Source organism: Mobula birostris, chromosome 31 (assembly GCF_030028105.1).
Source record: "Mobula birostris isolate sMobBir1 chromosome 31, sMobBir1.hap1, whole genome shotgun sequence".
Lineage (NCBI taxonomy): Eukaryota > Metazoa > Chordata > Chondrichthyes > Myliobatiformes > Myliobatidae > Mobula > Mobula birostris.
This window is the reverse complement of record NC_092400.1, coordinates 21,037,055-21,057,106: the sequence shown is the minus strand read 5'-3', so window position 1 is coordinate 21,057,106 and position 20,052 is coordinate 21,037,055. Positions and strand designations below refer to the sequence as shown.

At 41.9% G+C, this 20,052-nt stretch overlaps 1 protein-coding gene across 9 annotated transcripts in view; it reads right to left on the bottom strand.

Annotated features, from left to right (window-relative positions):
• Positions 1 to 983: 983 nt before the first annotated feature.
• Positions 984 to 20,052, bottom strand: part of cux2b (cut-like homeobox 2b) — a 361,816-nt gene continuing 342,747 nt past the window's right edge. For 7 of the 9 annotated variants that reach the window (XM_072248032.1, XM_072248033.1, XM_072248035.1 and 4 more), the window contains 2 exons: positions 15,053 to 15,326; positions 984 to 9,756 (listed from right to left, as the gene is read on the bottom strand). In XM_072248032.1, coding sequence (XP_072104133.1) covers positions 8,907 to 9,756; positions 15,053 to 15,326 — 1,124 coding nt within the window. In that variant the 3' untranslated portion in view covers positions 984 to 8,906. The remainder of the gene's footprint in view (positions 9,757 to 15,052; positions 15,327 to 20,052) is intronic. The other 2 variants (XR_011883734.1, XR_011883735.1) reach the window with 2 other exon arrangements.

Below are 20,052 nucleotides of genomic sequence, written 5' to 3'. Positions count from 1 at the left end.
GTGGAGCATGGAAGGTCAGACGAGATACTCTGGCGCTAGGATCTCATCAAAGCAATGATAGACTCTCTCCATATCCCAAGCGCTATGTACCTGATAGCTTTACATAACACTGGCAACAAAATGGGTTTAACACTTGACAACAGCAGTATTAAATACTGACATAATTAGATAACACTGCTTGTAAAAGCTGAAATGCTGGGATCATTGTCTGATATCTCCCATAAATTACCCACACAGCAGTAAAAAAAAAACCGGAGCAGCCAATTAATGAAGGTTTTGGCAGAACAACAACTACCCTTTAAATCAATGTACAAGCACATTGGTAGTCAATATACCAATTACTTATTGGAGCGTTTTCTTCCGTCATATCAGAGATAAACTATTGGGAAAAATCAGAAGGATTGACCACTGTAGGCAGGGACTTCCAGGTTTTAATCTTTGTCATCAAAAGCAGTAAACATCAGAAACTGCACAAGAAGCCTGCGATTATCTATAATTATAAGGACAGGACATCTACCAACATTTTTAAACAGCTTTTATTATTGAATTTTCTACTTTACAAGGGAAAGGTTCAAGACCTATTTTACAAAATCTATATGGACTCCCAAGGAAAGATTCAGCAAATTGGACCCTGCTTGCCTGAGAATATTTCTCTCCTGCTACAGCCTTCTGTGAATTATTTGCTTTAAAATTGTCTACTCCCCTCAGCTAGGAAACATCTTCCTTCTGCACTTCTTTCAAAGAATCCCGGTGACTAAATTCATAGGCTCCTACATTTGGTCATTCAAACTTTTAATTTTCACAATACTTGTAAACCCCGGTGTATAATTTGTTATCGAGTTTAAGTGTATTTGTGGAGGGCAAAATGCCTGTTTAAAAAAAGATTTTTTAAAAAAAGTAAAATAACTACAAGCGTTTTTTTCAACAGTGAATATTGCAGCAAATTTCTGATGCTAAGAGTTTTAAAATTAAATGAGTGCTTATAAATAACGACAGTGAACAGATACTTAATGGATTGTCTCTTGAATAGGTGTTTTGATATTTGCAACTCCCATTATCTTTAGTTTGGAATAATGCACTTGACATGAACTGTGCAGCTCCCAGCTATTTAGGACCTTGATATTTAACAGGCGTCAAAAAAAAAAACCCATTTCAGATCAAACATCAATCATCTTCAGTGAGGCTCAGGATCTTTGCATGGATACCATCAATGAAACTCCTGGTTATCGCAACTTTAGACATAATTTAATTGTTCAGTAAAGCATTTTACAGATTAACATGGTATCATTGTCCATCCTCAATTCCACCTTGAACTAGGTAGCTTTTACGGTGCAGCCAATGGTCAACTCTGATGGTACGTGGTCACAAAAGAGGACAAGAGTCCTTTTGCCATTGGACACCAGGTGAAAGAAATGGATTTTAAGGCCATGTTATAGTTCTGTGGCACTTACTTTAAAAAAAAATAGATTTTAGTTAACTGGCTAAATTCCCCAGCTACTTGGTTGGGGTTTGAATATCTATCTTGGGGTTTTATAACCAGGCATCAAGATCATTAGTCTAGTAATGCGATCAGTATGGTGGCCATATATAAAACAGTGTATAATCCCACATTGATGGAGTCTAAAGCAAGCCTCCAGTGTGACAGCGTCTGCTGAAGCAAGAAGTTCATCAAAATGAAGGAATAAGCGGAGCCTTATGACAGCCAGTTAGAGGTCCCAGCTTTCTGAAGATTCTGCACAGGTCATTGACCCGGTTCAATAATGATGTAAGCTGTAGAATGGCTGTACTGGCAACATAAATGTAAAGGGGATTGGGAGGATTCAAGTAAGAGCGAATAATTATCTGGAAAATCTTCTAAGACAGAAAGGCTCAAAACGCAAGCAACCATGACAACAAAAGACAAGATCTTATGGCATAGGACTTAACTCTTCACCCAGCTTTATAAATCAAAGAAGTACCAGTAAGCAGCGGCAGCAAAAAAAAAAATCTATCAAAAATAAATTGGAAAGCAAAATTGGTTGATTCTGCAAATTCAAACCATGCCTTTTAACCCAACAATGGTTAAACACAGCCAAGATTGACAAAGTGGATCTTAAATGCGAGAAATTCTGCAGTTGCTGGAAATCCAAAGCAACACACACAAAATGTTGGAGGAACCCAGCAGATCAGGCAGCATCTATGGAAATTAATAAACAGCCAACGTTTCGGGCCGAGACCCTTCTTCAGGACTGGAAAGGAAGGGGGGAGACACCAGAATAAAAAGTGGTGGGGGGGGAAGGGATGGTTAAGGAGGATAGCTAAAAGGTGATAAGTGAAGCCAGGTGAGTACGAAAGGTACAAGGCTGGAGAGGAAGGGTTCTGATAGGAGAGGAGAGTGGACCATAGGAGAAAAGAAAGGTGGAGCCCCAGGGGGATGTGATAGGCAGTTGAGAGGAGGTAAGAGGCCAGAGTGGGCAATAGAAGAAGAGGGAAGGGGCAAGGAAAACAATTACCAAAAGGAGAAGTCAATGTTCATGCCATCAGGTTGGAGGCTACCCAGACGGAATATAAGGTGCTGCTCCTCCACCCAGAGGATGGCCTCACTGTGGTACAAGAGAGCCAACGTGTCGGAACCAGAATGGAAATCGCAATCAAAATGTTTGGCCACTGGTTTTAGCAATGGAACGGATGGTGGTCCACCAGAAAAATCTGCTATCTTTACCAGGTGCCTTCCAGAAGCAAGTTTAGGGAGGACTTGATGTGATACGATTGCAAAGTGCAAGACTGTAAATAAAGTGGTAGACACACAGAGGAAAATAATCAGCAGCTTGAGACAGGGAAAGCAAGTTTAAAAATATGAACACGCTCAATACGGCAGCAACAGCTCTGTAATCCATTGAAATACACCCCCAAAACCAGATGGATTCAATTTGGAACAGGTTCAAAGGATTAACTCATCTCGGCTGCTGAATTGGCTCAAGACTTGAGAGGTAAAAATGCATCTATGAGGCTTTATTAAAAACAATAGGAAATAAATTAAATCAATTCCAATGTAATTGAATGATCTGTAATCGAGTTAGGTGATGTACATCCTGATTTATAAAATTTCAAGCATTTTAAACCATAATTTGCCTGACTGCCTGATAAGTTAACATTACTGTAGGATTTCGTTACACAAAAAAATAGCAACTGAGCCTGTACAACTGGCAAATTCCCTATTTAACACAGAACTGTAATGTCCAGACCAGGAAAGCACCACATTTCTTCTATGATGATCCACAAATTTAAATCTGCAGCAGAAAATGAGATAAGACTATCCATACATAACTGTGTTTACCAATTCACAGAAATTATTTATTTCCTATTATGTCTTCCAAAGCAGCAGTGTTAACTATCTCAGACTCCTTTGGACTTGCTAACATTGTTCCTTCCCAGAAGCAAGTTGTGCAGCTCTCAGCCAGGACAAACCAGCAGGTGTAAAGCAAGGGAGCAGGTCCTGCGTTACTGTGTTTCATGAGCTGCATTATCGTGGCCCAAGGGCGGCATTCAGCCTACAGACTACACAAGTGACCACCGCTCGCAAGTGGCTTGGGTGACGGAAATTCGTCCTTACAGAATTCACAAGTAAAACAGTCAGAGTTTAAAAAAAAATTCGCTCTCAGGGAATCTGTGCGTAAATGTTTTATTTTTTCAGCTGGCATTTCTCGGTGCATGCGCGGATGATGTCATTTTGCAGTGCGGAAAATCGCAATACAGACGGTTATCTGGGACTGCAATCCTCCCCCTCCTCCCCGTAACATGGAGGGTCTCCTGGAATTTGGGTATTCTTGCTCTGGTCGCCATTTTAACTTGCATCACTGGTCCTGGCAGCACGAGGAGTGGCTGAGTTGATTAATTCTGGAACAGTTATGTATATGAGGAGAAGGGGTATCTGACAGAATTAGATTAGGAAGAGTGAAAGGAAGTTCAAGTGAATTTTATTTGTCAGCAAGGGTTGACTGGGCCAATTAACTGTACCTTCTTTATAATTCTTTGCCAGGTCAACCATTTTTGAGTTGGATTTGCCCTTTTCCACCCCTCTTCTTATTTTCTTGATTTGTTTAGGCTTACGATTAGTGCAGGGGCTTGTACCTGGTTCATTTTCTCTGCAGAATGTTCACATCCTGAGACCCTCACTGAGCAAATGAGTGAACAGTCCTGAGTAACTATTAGGTCCAGCTGCTGGGTCTTCAAGGAAATTAAAAACTATGAGCAGCTTGATTTTAAAGACATCTTTTTTGTTTTAAATGCACATTAGGACTGTGAAAGGAGATTGACTTTTGGGATATTTAAGGCTAAACCCTTTTTTTTTTACAATTTCATATTTCTACAAAGTACATCGGCTGTGTCAGCCAAACCTCCACCAATAGTTTCACGGTAAGGATCTCATTCATACTATGTCATTCTGGGGACAGGGCCATTTTAGAATGGGTAACTGATGTGAAATATTGTTCTCTTGGACATTATTTTGAAGGATCCTTTTCTCTGAAAATAAAAACTCAATGAAATGAATTAATTAAAACACATCCTTTTAATGGGCTCCAATGGAACAGTATTCCTTAATTAGTGGCTGCTGTAGAATTGTTAATAGTGCTATTCTATCTGTAACATGGCAAGTAAAATATTTTATTGTTTAAAAATAAATGAAAACGTACCCACTTATGGGATCGGCAATAAAGATTATTGCTCATTTAAATTAATTTTAAAAACAAACCTCTATAAAATATTGAACCATCGGAAGGTCCATTCAATCATAATGGCTCACAAGCCGCTTGATCAGGCGAACAGGCTGTTATAGCAGCATTGAAGTACTGTCCTTTTGCCACTGAGTCCTGGGATTTAATAGAAACTGATTAATTTAATAATGATCCACAGTGTAATGAGCTTGAACTAGCTCCTAATGGATGCAAGCACAGAGCAGAAAAATGCCGATACTGAAGAGACTGCTCTCATAACTATCCCTGGATGAGTTTCAATTAAGTCAGGGTTTTGGAAAGGACGACGGAAGGGTTTGTCAGAAAGGTAAGAGGGTTGGGGACCACTGTTCTGGGGAGCAGAGGGGGACCTCGGAGCTCTTCAGAACCTCGGGGTTTTGATACAGATAAATAGGGAGAACTCTTTCCACTGCGCATGGTCAGTAACTCGAGACCAGAGCCTTCAGCTAATCTACAGAAGAACCAGGAAGCCACTGAAAATCATTTACACTCATTTCACATCCCAACCAGGTAGAATCATTTGGAACAGGATGAGGCCAATCGTCCATCTTGCTGGATCTCTACATGCATGTACATGAGCTGAAAGGCAACTCAAGTCCTGAGGAAGGGTCTTGGCCGGAAACTTCGGCTGTTTATTCGTTTCCATAGATGCTGCCTGGCCTGCTGAGTTACTCCAGCATTTTATGCGTGCGTGTTGCCTTGGATTTCCAGCATCTGAAGACTTTCTCCTGTCAGGGATATACACTTGGAGAATAGCTGGGCTAAGGCAATCGAAGATGAGAATGGGACAAGTTGGACATTTCTTTCAAAGGACTGATAAACACAAGATGGGCCAAATAAATCTGGTGTTGCATGGTTCCACATCGCTGGGACACCGGACAGTTTATTTCAAGTTTAATAACCAAAATACTTGCTTAAACATTTTGTAACCTTCTTTTCTTAGCCTCAATTTTCTTTTTCTTTAGATTGCTTGAGAGCCTTCACTTTTGGTCCCTTGATATTACCCCGCTGGGTTTCCAATCCCCATGGTGAAGACCAACATGCACAGTTACATAAGAACTACAGCAGGGAATTTACACCCATTACAATGAAACTTGTTTTGGACTAAATCCCAGATTATTAACATCACACTGACAAAGTTAAATGCGTGGAATTTGTGCTTTAAGGCAAAGATTATACTTTGATACGTGAAGAGGACTTTGTATTGCCAAGCATAGCAAATAACAATGATTACCAATAAACCCAGAGTTAGAAATACAAACTACTTGCTAATTGGAATTAGCAAATTAGATGAGGAAGAGCAAGAATTAAATAAACTACCACTGACAGTACTTAGTTAATCCTGTTGGCTTGGACTGTACAGTTACATTAAAGCATCAGAACTCATTTATTTTTAATTAAATTAGACAGCAAGTCCCAATGTCACCAGATACACAGTTCAATTTAGGAATCAGGAAGCAATTGTCTGAGTTGCTCTGTTAAGCCAGAATCTTGACAGGATTTGACATTTTAAAATACACGGAAGTGTGGTACTTCACCATGAGATACTCTTTTAATAGGCCAGAAAGGGTAGTTGGCTTGTGAATTTTTAAACAGCGTTGAGGATTAATTATAACCTCTCTGCAGCTGAATATTTATGGCTACCTGAGTGGAGTATCATTTCTTTAGAATTTGCTTACAGTTGGATTATTTTAAAAATGCCTTCTTCAATGAAACCTTTCTCCCTTTCCACCTCACTTCATGCTGAATGACTTTACACTCAATTCAATATGCTTAATATTGATTATACATTGAATTCAATATGCTGTTAATTGCAAAAACTGAGAGTATAGTTACAGAGCATATTCCCCGTTTTCTTTACCAGGATGTACTTACCAGCCACTGGAGTAAAAATGCAGACTTAGAGTGTTTCAAATCTGCGTGACTGAAAGAATTTGGCCCTTCCAGTCCTCAGTTGAGTGGCAGAGTACTCGTCCTTCACCAACAGGTAAATAACAATCGTCGACTGGACAAAGACAAACTTAATTGAAATCTCTTCGTTTCTGCTGAACTGTGTCCAGGCCACAGCTCTAAGTAGAGGATGCTTAAAGAGAAATTGATTTCCAGCATTAAGCAACGTAATGCTATGGATCCAAAGAGTGATATTAGCCTGTGTGTTCATATTTCCCGGCCTCAAACAGTGTTTTGTGAAGGCAACCTTTCTCGCTGAATGTGCTCGATAGATTGATTGTTAAACATTGATTGTATTGGCTCAACTGTCACACTGAAGCCTGCACATCTTTAATTCAGCAACAGCTGCACAGAATTTTTATGACAATTGGTTTAATACAGTTGCCATCTTGAGATTGATCTGCAGGGTAAACCTGCATGTATAATGGGAACAAAATGCATATTTTAGGATCAGGTCAAATAGACTGCAGAATCTCGGCCTAAAAAGGGCACATCTAAAATGGCTGATTCGCTTAGTATCTAATGTTAATTGTTCTGACTCTTTCTTATATTGAGGATGAAAATACATCCGCTAACTTTTAAAGATTTAACTATAAAACACCACTGAGAACAGCTTAAATTCAAACGTGTACAAACAATGTCACGAAAGGAATAAACTCATTGCGCATGGCTTGCCTTCCTTTGAATTGCTCTTTAGTTGTCCTTCCTCTTGGACGGTTGCAGCCTGCAGTATCTGAGGCAATTAATGTAAAATAGTGACCCGAAGGACTATATTTGGGACAGCACATCAGAGAATAAATCAATCTGCATGTCAAAACTCTTACACAATACCAACGGAAATATATTGTATTTAGAGGCTAAGTGCTGAGAAAGACTACAAAGGCTAGATAGGGATCAGCCTTCATGTTTTTGTTTTACAAATACAAAAGATAAGGTAAGATGAACGCAGGGATAAAAAAGATCAGTTGAATCTGATCGAGTGCATTACCGTAGCCTTGAGCAAAACAGGATTTAAATCTGTTGCAAGACAAAATCAAGTGCTGCAGGAAACCCTGAAGAGCCAAAACCCACATCAATCTTCAGCAGTGAGATTACACCAAACATCATCACATCGACTACATTTTAAAAAGGTGGGTGGTGGGGGAGGGGGGGAGGTGGGAAAGAAACCCTTCAAAATGTGGATAGAAATCAGGATTGATCTGAAAGAGGCCAGCTGCACTGTTAGGACTGGAAGATGCTCACGCAAGGATCAGGGTCCTGTTGCTGAGCGCCAGGCCGTGGCAACGTGGGAAGTGAAATTTATTCTCCTCCATCGGAGATTTTTGTCCGCTGCCCCTTCTGCTTTACTGAGTTTGATTCATAGTCCCATAGTCAGTTACAAACACAAAATGTAAACTCCCAAAATTACTTCTTTTTGCTGGGCAACGTTCTGTTCAATGGACATTGGTATTCTTCAGAACACCACAGGCGAGTATCTAACAGGAGTGAAGAGTTAATCACGTACCATGCTTTAGCTTGTTCAAGAAAGGCTATTGCAGAAGTTTCTACAACATATACAATTGCACATAACACCCTGTGTTACAAATGTTTGAAAACACATGATCAAAACTAAGAACATAGTTCCTGGTGTCGAGGTTCCTATTTTTAGAGTCTTCTTGACTATATCAGAGTTTACTTCTGGTAATTATGAATTAATTGTCTTGAAGACAAAAATTAAGAAAACAATTTCTATCCATGAGCTAGCAAATTTGGTCAGCCTTCTGGATCATAGTGCTGTTTAATGGCTTTAGACTATAGTCTTTAATCTCTTCCTGTGGCAAAGTACAGGACTTCAAGTGTGCATTTAATGGCACTGAAATCAATGTTCGTTATTTTCATTCTGTTGCTAATGTCAAATAGGAAAACTGCTACAGCAGAGTTTTCAACCAGTCCTTAATATAAGACATGTACAAATAAATATTTCTTTTTCTAAAAGTTGTTTGATTTTTTTTGTTTAAAATAGTGGTCAATATTTGTTTCCTCAGATGCTAAACGTGATTCTGGAAGATTAATTGAAGAATGAATTCAAAAAGTTCAAAGCTTTCTGCACAAACTGTTGCAGTTTTGTCTTTCCCCAAGTCTCAACTTAAATTAAACATTTAAAATTCTTTCTGCTCTTGACGAGTTCAATTGTCACCTCTTGTGGTTTTGTGTCAAGTTCACTGACCGGAGTAAAACCTCTCGTTAGAATTCCCAGTCTGTGGGCTCCTCTCGATTGGCCGCCTTCTCCAGGCGGTGAATGATGTTATTCAGGTTTGCCATCTTTGCGTGGCGTCTCTGGATGCTTTTCGTTAGCTTCGAGTTTGGCTGTAGAGGAACGTTATCCGTCCCAGGAATCAAGCACTGCCCCTGTGGGGCACTGGGAGGCGAGGGAGAGATGGGAGCGGAGGAGGATGGGACTGGTGAAGCTGGCACGAGGCCCGGCGAAGAGGCTGCAGGAGAATTCAGAGCCACCTCCACACCGCCACACGCAAGCTCAGAAATTGCTTTGAAACCGTTGCTTTCTGCCATGTTAGGTGCAGGGACGTACTCGTCTGGCTTTGGAGACTTGCCAGGAGATGCCAGATCCGATGAATTAACGTGAAACTTGTCATAGTTAGATGTACCAATGATCAAGCACTGAGGATTCTGGATATGCAGGACTGTGGTAGTTTTTAATGAATGGATCTCATGGTTACAGCCTGCTCGATCCTGTTTCAGAGCGGCAGGGAAGTGCGCAGATGAAGCCATGCTTCCTATGTCCTCTTCCACGCAACAGGTCGCACAGTGGTCATAATCCTCCTCTTCACCGCGATCCTGGAACTCCTGTTTAATCTCCATTCCAGCTTCCGCGTGCGTCACTGCAGCCGGCGGCGGCCTGCCCTTCATTTCGGCAAAGACGACCTTCTTGTCTTCGGGCTCCGAGTCAGAACTCTGTGGCTGGCCGCCACTCAGAGAATTGTTGTGGTGTGCGTACCCTTGGCAGCTGGTTGGCTCCTGGTCTGTATCGTTCTCCTGGAGATCCTCAACAAGCGTTTCCCTTCGAACACGGGACCTGCAGACACCATTAAACAGGATCATTAAGTAAACCAATAAGGGTATCTGAAGTTCAAAACGAGAAAAGATCAATCCGTTCCACATATTTTTTTCCCAGTACTAAAAATACTAGGAGTAAAAACTTATGTTAGAAGGAATTCTTTTCAGTTAATTAACATCTTTACATTTTCAAATGCACTCAGTGGCCACTTTATTAGGTACACTTCCAGGCACACAACCACTACCATCTAGAAGGACGAGAGCAGCAGATACCTGGGAACACCACCATTTGGAAATCCCCCTCCAATTCACTCACCATCCTGACTTGGAAACATATCACCGCTCCTTCATTGTTGCTGGATCAAAATCATGGAGTTCCCTCCCTAACAGCACTGTGGGTGTACCTACACCTCAGGGACTGCAGCTCATCACCACCTTCTCAAGGGCAACTAGGGATGGGCAATAAATGCCGGCTTAGCTGGTGATGCCCACATCCCGTAAGTGAATTTAAAAAAAAAATTAGTGCAAATATTTAATCGACCAATCACGTAGCAGCAACTCAATGCATTAAAGCATGCAGACACGATCAAGAGGTTCAATTGTTGTTCAAAGACTAAAACATGAGAACGGGTAAGAAGAATCACCTAAGTGACTTTTGACAGTGGAATGATTGTTGGTGTCAGATGGGGTGGTTTGAGTATCTCAGAAACGGCTGATATCCTGGGATTTTCATGCACAAAAGTCTCTAGAGTTAAAGAGGATGGTGATAAAAATAGGAAAAAACATCCAGTGAGTGGCAGTTCCAGAGGCGAAAATGAAAAGGTCACAGGAGAATGGCCAGATTGGTTCAAGCTGACAGGAAGTTGGGAGTGACTCAAATAACCACACGTTGCAACAGCGGTGTGCGGAAAAGCATCTCTGAACGCACAACACTGAACTTTGAAATGGACAGGCTACAGCAGCGGAAGACCATAAACCTACACTTAGTGACTACTTTATCAGGTACAGGAGGTACTTCGTAAAGAGTCCATTGAGTGTATGCAGGCAGCTACGAAGAGAAGGACATGTTTGATGGAGTTGGGAAGAGACGTGGATGAAGCTCCATTGAAGAATAAACACTAGGACAGATTCAAAGTTCGAAGTACATTTATTATCAAAGTATGCACACTTTATACAAGCTTGAGATTCATCTCCTGACAGGCTGCCACAAAATAAGGAAGCCCAATAGCACCCATTAAAAAAAGACTGTCAAACACTCACTGCGTAGAGAAAAATAAAACCACTCGTGCAAACAGTAAAAGAAAGCAAATAGCATTCAGAACTGAAGTTCGTGGAAGTGAGTCCACAGACACGAAGCCAGTCATTGCAGTAGTCGATTCAGGAGCCTATTAGTTGCCGGCCACGGCAACAGTTCAGCACAGAGTTGAGCAAACTTTGCGAAGCAACCAGATGAACCAGCCCGTTCTTCGCCTTACTATGTTATCAAAAATCATTCAGCAATGTTTTTGCCAAATCCATTCACCATAAATGCATGGTGCAATAGTTTAGGGTTACTGGATAGGGAGATAATCACGTCAAAAGTTGCAATGGAAACAAGGGATTGTGATTTGCAAGAAACCATTTTTGTTTGAATTTCATCTTATGGTAACTCTGCAGTTCCTTCTCTCACTTTGAAAGTCAGAAACCTTTCAAGGAACTTGAAGTAATCTGGAGCTGAGACCTCTCAGATTTCATGTCAACACAAACTCCAGAAGCATTAACATTGGAAACTAGTTTTTAAACCTTCCTAAATTAAATAGAACCTGGTTATTAGGAGCGTATTAATTCCCAAGTACTATTGAACAACCTGTCTGGCCCTGAGAAAATAACTTTAATACTGCGGTTAGCTTTCCTCCGGCAAAGTATTTTATACCTTTTGCCTTTAACTTCACTTGCTGTAGAACGATTATGAAGTATATTATGAGCTGTGCTTTTGACCTTCTGATTTATTTGAGAGTGTTCTTCATTCTGAACGAGTGATCTCACCTCTTGATTACTTCCATTGTTGGAAGCCACAATCTCCCTTGAGATAGAGATACATTCAATGTCACAGTGGAGATGGGGAAAGAGAGAGCAGCTTAGTATCTGTGGGCAGCTTATGAGTGCCACGTCGCTGCCAATGACTCCAAAGTTCAGGCCCAAGTACTTTCATAGACATTCCAGCTTGATTCTTCACCTTTTAATGCAAGCTACATTCCTGAACGAAGCCTTTGACACCTTTAACCTTGATTTCTTAATCTTCAAAAGAAGATTGCTATCTTTGAGTTATTGTCCATTTCTCAAGCTACAGTGGTGTGGTAATAGAATACATTCAGGAGAATGTGTTATTTTCCTTCTACAACTCTTTCCTGCATACTAAAAGATCAAAGCCTTAATCTGCAAGTCTGTCTCTGCAGGCCCAATTTGTACACACCTCTGCTCATTAGTTCAGCAGTTCCCCTCAGAATTGTGACAAGTAGTGTGGATAAAAGGAACCAGAGGACGTATTTGTAGAATACTTCTGAATTTGTAGAAGGCATACATCATACATGTGATCAGATGCCAGATGGAACGTCACTACAGCAGGGGTGCACTTGTAATTGCAGGTTACCCTTGGGCAAGGTGTAACACCTGCTTAGCCCCCTGATCAGGGTCAAGTGAAGCTATGGGAGGAGCTACAAGTCCTGGTTATGCGACCACTCAAGCCAGGCCAGGCAAACTCCAAAGAGTATTGATAGTGGCTGGGATCACCTGTCTTGTGAAGACACTGCTCAGAAGGGTGCAACGGGGCAAATCACTTCTGTTGAAAAATTTGCCTAGAACAATAATCGACCATGATCGCCCAAGTCATTAGACACAGCACACAACAAATAATATTAACACGGTCAGAAAACGGCTAACAAACAGGTTCTGGATAAACAGATCACTTCCAGGTCACCAGACTGTAACTAGTGAGGTCCAGTGTGATCAGTCCTGGGTTCTCAACTATTACTAAGGACTCAAGGGGCTGAGAGTATCTATTGATGAAAAGTGGAGAAGGGTGCAAAGGTTCTGGAAAGATGTATAGCAAAGCTAAGTGAGTGAGTAAGACTTCTGAATTTGGAGTAGATGAGGCTATCAACTTCAGTAGGCAGAAAGTAAAACAGAGCATAAAAGGGGGTCATAAGCCTTTGGAATTGTCAACCCTAGGAGCTATGGAGGATCTATTATTGAATCTTTGTCTGTTGTGATACATAAAATAATATTTCCTATCAACCAGAGAGAAATATAGGAGGGTTCAATATTTAGCATCGAGATGGACTCCCCTGTAGATCAGAAGTCAGTCTAAGGTTAAGAGGACTGGCAGGGAAGTGAACACTGCCCTGAGTGCCACACTCCTACTTCCAGTGGTTTAGTGTCAATGTTAGGTCCGTGGTAACAAAAAACAGAAAACTCATCTGTAGCTAAAGCTGCCTCAACTCTGATGCGCGTCGTTCTCCTCGCGGGTTTTCTCAGTTCACTCCAGCCCTATCAATCTGTGCTCCACAGCCCTCCTGTATTTCCCTCAGATTGACAGGATATCTTATTTTATATGTGACAACAGATCATTAATGATCACAGGCTGCTTGACCATCAGGTACATCACATCCCAGCTGAGCTTCCAGCACGGTAGCAACCCAGACTGGTTTACAGGACTGCTTTTATACGTATAGTTATTGTGGTTTTTATGCTTATTGTGTTCCTTTATGTTGCCTCAGGTCCAAACAATCATTCTGTTCTTCATGTAATGAAGAATGACAATAAATAATCTTGACTCTTTTATCTTGAAACCCCCTGGTGACTAATTCTTTGCTTGGCTGCCCAAACTGTTTGCTCCAATACGTGAAGACAATCGACTCAGGAGAGGCTGAGCTTCGGGTCCTAGGCCCAGAGAAGAAGGGCAGTGTGGAGTCCAGCACTGGTTAGTCTATAAATGAACTAAGGAGCTGGAAAGTCCTGGGGATTAGCAATATGAGATCCCAGCTCCTAACAGAGAATGGTCACTGCAACGATTGCCAGCCACGGGAACATCGGTGAAGGTATCAGCACAGACGGTGGCCGAGAGGAGTCCATCAAGTGCGCACCAGGCTGCCTCAGACAGAAAGCAGAGCTCCTCCTCAGGTAGGAGGTGAGGCCTTCCGGAGGAAGCACCCTCCCACATCCCAGAACCTTCAGTTGAAACAGATTCACCCTCAGTCAGGGGCTCAGGTTGAGACTTGATTCCAATTCCCTCACTTCCTTTAGGTAGATAATCAGATTGAAAGATGGAGGCAAAGTGTAAACTGTTGAAAGGTCAGAAAACTGAACTCAAATGACAAATACAAACCATTTCCCTGAAAACAGCCGTGGAAGATTCCATTAAAATTATTAAAACACAATTACAATTAAAACGATACCGCATTAAAGTGAAGACAAGGTATATGCCTTAAAATATACTGAAATGAAGGCACACAATTTAACAGACAAATGTTATTCTTACCTTCATATCAAGGCATCAACTATTTTGTTTTTCACAATGCTAAACATATTCATAATGCTATAAAATAGTTTTAGTTGTCATAGAAAAAAAGGTAAGTAATAAAGAGAATAAAATCAGAACTGAAGCAAAAACTGTGTTAAGTAACACACAGAAAACACTGGAGGAACTCAGCAGGTCAGACAGCATCTATAGAGAAAAGTGTAGTCGACGTTTCGAGCAGAAACCCTTCTCAATGGAAAGGAATAAACAGTCGACATTTCGGGCTGAGATCCTTTCTCAGAGCGGAGAAGGAGGGAGAGGATGCCAGAATAAAAAGGTTGGGGGGTGGGGGAGGAGCAGGAGGCTAGCTGGAAGGTGATGGGTGGGAAAGGTCAAGGTCTGGAGAAGACAGAATCTCAGAGAAGAGGAGAGTGGACCATAGGAGAAAGGGGAGGAGGAGGGGACCCAGGGGGAAATGAGAGGCAGGTGGGAAGAAGTGAAAGGTCAGAGTGCAAATAGAGGAAGTTGGGTGGGGGGGGGTTGAGATTTGTTCACTAGCAGGAGACATTGATATTCATGCCACCAGGTTAGAGGGTACGAAGATGGAATATAAGGTGTTGTTCTCTCACCCTGCGGGTGGCCTCATCTGGGCACAAGAGGAGGTTCTTGTATCCAGTAGGACAGGCAGCAATAGGTTCAGATCTAAAGCTTGGTTCAACACCAGAATCTGCTGCTTCAGTTTCTGATGCACATTCTCCCACAAATAGGTAAAAAAAAGAAAACAAAGCTTTGTTTATAAACCTTTGAACAGTGCACTGACCTGTAATTGTGGAACCAATTGATGACCGTGCTTGTCTTACGGTTGAGCTGAGCAGCAAGGCTCTCAATGGTCTGCTGGGAGGGGTATGGCTCCAGCTGATAGGCTTTCTTTAGGGCCTCCTTTTCCTCAGGAGCAAGCACCACCCTGGGCTTCTTCACCTGGTAATGATGGAATACTTGGTGCGGAATGCTTGGGCTGGCTGATTCTGATCGGGTGCTGGGAGAATCACTGTCAGATCCCGTGTTTATTAATCCATATCTACGCTTCAGATACGCTGAGGAAAAAAATTATAAGAATAATTAGTACCATATTGCTATTCACTTCCTCCTCCCTCCTGCCTGACACTGGAGTCCCAGGCTTCTCTCAGACACAGGCCCTCTGAGAGATGTGGAGCATGCTTGATGTTGGAGAAGTTTAATTCCTCTCCTTGCAAACATTAAAACATTTTGGAAGACTGTTGTGGGGTACAGTGGCAAAGAGTTACTGAACCAGTAATCATGATTAATGACCTGTGGCTAGGTTCAAATCCCATTATGGCATCTGGAAAATTTAAATTCAGTTACTTAAATAAGTCAGGAATAAAAAGTTGATTTCAGTAATAGTGACCATGAAATGACCAGATTGTCACAGAAACCCATCTAGTTCATTGAATGCTCTTTAGGGGATAGACATGTCACACTTATAAAGTCTGGTCTATAAGGTGACTCCAGACTGAGGAATGTATCTCCCCCCTGCAAAATGACCCTTAGTTCATGGACAATCAGGGGCAATACATTAAATAACAGTTTTGCCAGCAATACTCAAATCACTGCATTCAACACCAAGTGTTTTCAGTTGGGAGTCCAAGACAGATTGCTGTTTAGCCTATTTTGTAACCCTTCAATTCTGAGTTATTACACCTTCCCAAATATGAAATTTGACTTGACTTTAACACTCCAGCTGTGATGGACAGAGAGACAAATGATGTGCAAAGCCTCTGTGCAGACAATGATATGCATATTGGCTTGCTGAAACATCTTTTGCATCCAGCATAAATTGCATTTAGTATAGTAGTGGTGGCTGCCATTGGAAACTGGCATGATAAACATTTTCAAGAGTAGGTGTCTCTTTCCGTGGCACTAAGTTCATATTCTGAGATTCAGGTTCTTGTACTGCTTGCAAGTGCTTTACAAAGGAATTAAACTACTGGAGGAAGGGATGGAAAAAGATTAAAAAGAAAATAAAATAATTAGTTATCTCTCTTGTTTTGTTGAAAGGAGATTGCGGATTATATTCTCTCTAAGCTGTGCAGGCCACACAGTAACTGAAATGCTCCCGCACACATAGCCTTCGTTGCCACGCAGCTGGAAAAGGTTTATGAAATATGAAAGATTTTCTTTGTTGTACCGCACTTCATTATACCCTTCAATTAATAAATAAAATTAGAAGTATGTTATTTTTCAATTTTCATTCTAAATATTCATAGTAAGGGTATTACAAAAAAACCATTTAAAATGCCACACAATTTACAAGCCGTGTACAACTTTCCTGCTCAGAGCAGTGATTGGTCCTCACAGCAGTAAAAAAAAATTGGAGGGAACATTGTTACATAAACATGGGAGACAGAAGGGTTAATTTTCAATTTACCATGGAATACCAAACCGTTAAGCCTGATGGTAAACATCATCTTGAAATTAGCTTTATGCTGCAATGGTTTATTGAAAATTAAGCCAAAGATTCTAGCTCAGGGGTTCCCAACCTTTTTTATGCCATGGACCAATAGTATTAAGCAAGGGGACTGTGATGTCAACAAAATTGAGAGAGTACAGAGAAGATTTACTAGAATGATACCTGGGTTTCATCTCCTAAGTTACAGAGGAAGGTTGAACAAATTGGGTCTTTATTCTTTGGAGCGTAGAAGGTTGAGGGGGGAACTTGATAGAGGTATTTAAAATTATGAGGGGGATAGATAGAGTTGACGTGGATAGGCTTTTTCCATTGAGGGTGGGGGATATTCAAACAAAAGGACATGGGTTGAGAATTAGAGGACAAAAGTTTAGGGGTAACACGAGGGGGAACTTCTTTACTCAGAGAGTGGTAGCTGTGTGGAATGAGCTTCCAGCAGAAGTAGTTGAGGCAGGTTTGATGTTGTCACTTAAAGTTAAATTGGATAGCTATATGGACAGGAAAGGAATGGAGGGTTATGGGCTGAGTGCAGGTCCATGGGACTAGGTGAGAGCAAGAGTTCGGCACGGACTAGAAGGGCCGAGATGGCCTGTTTCCGTGCTGTAATGTGGTTATATGGTTATATGGACTGCAGGCTGGAAACCCCTGTTTAATGCCCTTGAGATAGAGGGAGAATTTGGAGCAGAGAGACAAATACCAGTAGTTTGATATATTCCTTGGGTCATTTGGGGTAAATGAGCCCCACAGGATTTAATACTCTGCTCTTGCCAGCACCCAGTCTCTATCATTTTGTCTGAAGCTCTAAGATTGGCAGGCATTGACAGGAACTCCATCAGTGCTTGGAGCTTGGGGATAACACGATCTGAATGTTATCTTGCATTGGGCAGTTTCTGTCATGCTCATGTCAAAAGCATAGAGAATCTAACAGTGTTCAAGAAAGAGACAGTGCAAAGGGACTAGAAAAGGCCCAAGGCAAGAAGGAAGGAGCGATATGCAGTAAAATACCATGGGGCAATAGTCCAGTTATCATGGGCTCGATCATAGAAGTCCACAGTTCGTATGATAAGAGGGAAGTCGTAGTAAATATGAATCCCTTTCAGTCGAGGATGCTCACCATCCAGGTCTTGCCCTCTTCTCATTACTAGTATCAGGGAGGAGGTACAAGAGACACAATGACTCTGAAAGCAGCTTCTTCCCCTCAGCCATCAGATTTCTCAATGGTCCACGATTAATATCTCATCATTCCTTTTTATTGCACTATTTGCTTTTGTAATTTATAGTAATTTTATGACCTTGCACTACACTGCTGCTGCAAAACAACTAATTTCACATCGTACGTCGGCGATCATAAATCAGGCCCTGCTTCAAAGCAGCAGACAGGCACCGAGGTAGATCGCACCCCAGCACGTTCAGCCCCAGCAAGACTGGCCTCTGCCCTGCAGTCACCACGTTCACAAACGAGAAACACAGAGGCTCCAAGAGGCAGAGTCTATTGAGGGGCTGTTCACATTTCTTAATGGCAGTGGTCACAAGAATCTGCCTGATGCAGATACTCAGACCAGTAACTTAATCAAAGTTGATTCTGTAATGTATTAATTGTGACTTTTGTCAATATACCGTTCTGCCCCAAGAGCTGCCGAGTCCCCATCACAAGACCATAAGACATAGGAGCAGAATCAAGCCATTCGGCCCATTGAGTCTGCTGCGCCATTCCATCATGGCTGATTTATTACTCCCTTTAATCCCATTCTTCTGTCTTCTCCCCATGACCTCTGACACCCTTGCTTTAATCCAGAGCCTATCAATCTCCGCTTTAATTATACTCAATGACTTGGCTTTCACAGCCGTCTGTGGCAATGAATTCCACAGATTCACTACCCTCTACCTAAAGGAATCCTTTCTCATCTCTGCTGTAAATAGACAACCCTCTAACATTCTGAGGCCGTGCCCTCTGGTCCTAGACTCACCCACTACACGAAATATCCACTCTACCTATGACAGGTCCTGATGAAGACTCTCAGCCCGAAATGTCGTATCTTTTCCACGGGTACCGCCTGGCCTGCTGAGTTCCTCCAGCATTTTGTGTCTGCGTGTTGCTTGTCTATACCTGACTAATCTGAGCTCTCTCGAGTCAGAATGTGACCAAAACTCTCAGGCAGTGGGGTCTGAGTGGCAAAAGCACAGAGTTGGTGCATCTCTCCATTACTCTTCTCACCTGTCCCTTTTATGGGGCTTTTTTGATTTATCTAAAAAATTTTCATCTAAACTGCATCACACCCATGTGAAAGACAAGGTACTGTACTTCCAACCTATGCATATTACTCCTTGCTAGGACAAAGAAGGTCAGTATGGAGAGGGAGCAGGAGGGAAAATTAAAGGGGCAAGAAGTTGGAAACTCAGGCTTATCTCCGGCAGACAGAACACAGATGCTTCACAGAGGAATCATCCGATTTGTATTTAGTTTCTTCACCCCACTGTGAGGACTGAATATAGTGCAGAAGATTGGGCAAAGAACAAGCGAGGGGTATCTGGGCTCGTCTTCTTCTTTTTCCCATTCTTACGAAGAATATAAATTCTGCTTCCTTTCCACCGAAGCTGTCAGATCCCTTAGCTGTTGCTAGGATTTTCCACTTCAGTTCTTGAACTTGTCCATACAGATATTTCCTTAATCATCAGTTAGTAGGTGCTGTGTCGTACGACGTGGGTGATCATGGTCTTCCATCTGTTGACCATGAGTGTTCTTGACAAATTTTTCTACAGAAGTGGTTTGCCATGACCTTCCCCTGGGCAGTGTCTTTACAAAGCAGTGACCCCAGCTATTATTCAGAGATTGTCTGCCTGGTATCAGTGGTCGCATAACCAGGACTTGTGATCTGCACCAGCTGCTCGTACGACCATCCACCACCTGCTCCCATGGCTTCACGTGACCTTAATTTGGGGGTGGGGGGGGGTGGCTAAGCAGGTGCTACACTTCGCCCAAGGGTGACCTGCAGGCCAGCAGAGGGAAGGAGCACCTTCCACCTCCTTTGGTAGAGACCTATCTTCACACCACCACTTTTTAAAAAGAAACATGCCTAGTTATCTCTTCACTCTGCTGACAATCAAATAACTCTTGAACCGAAAGCACATGTATATTGGAGAAGGGATACTGCAGAAGCTTTCAGTAGATTATCTATTTATTGAGATACATTGCAGAATAGGCCCTTCCAGCTCTTCGAGCCACACCGCCCATCAGTCCCCTGATTTAATCCTACCCTAATCACGGGACAATTTACAATGACCAAGTAAACATCCAGCCGGTCTGTCTTTGGACTGTGGGAGGAAACCAGTGCACC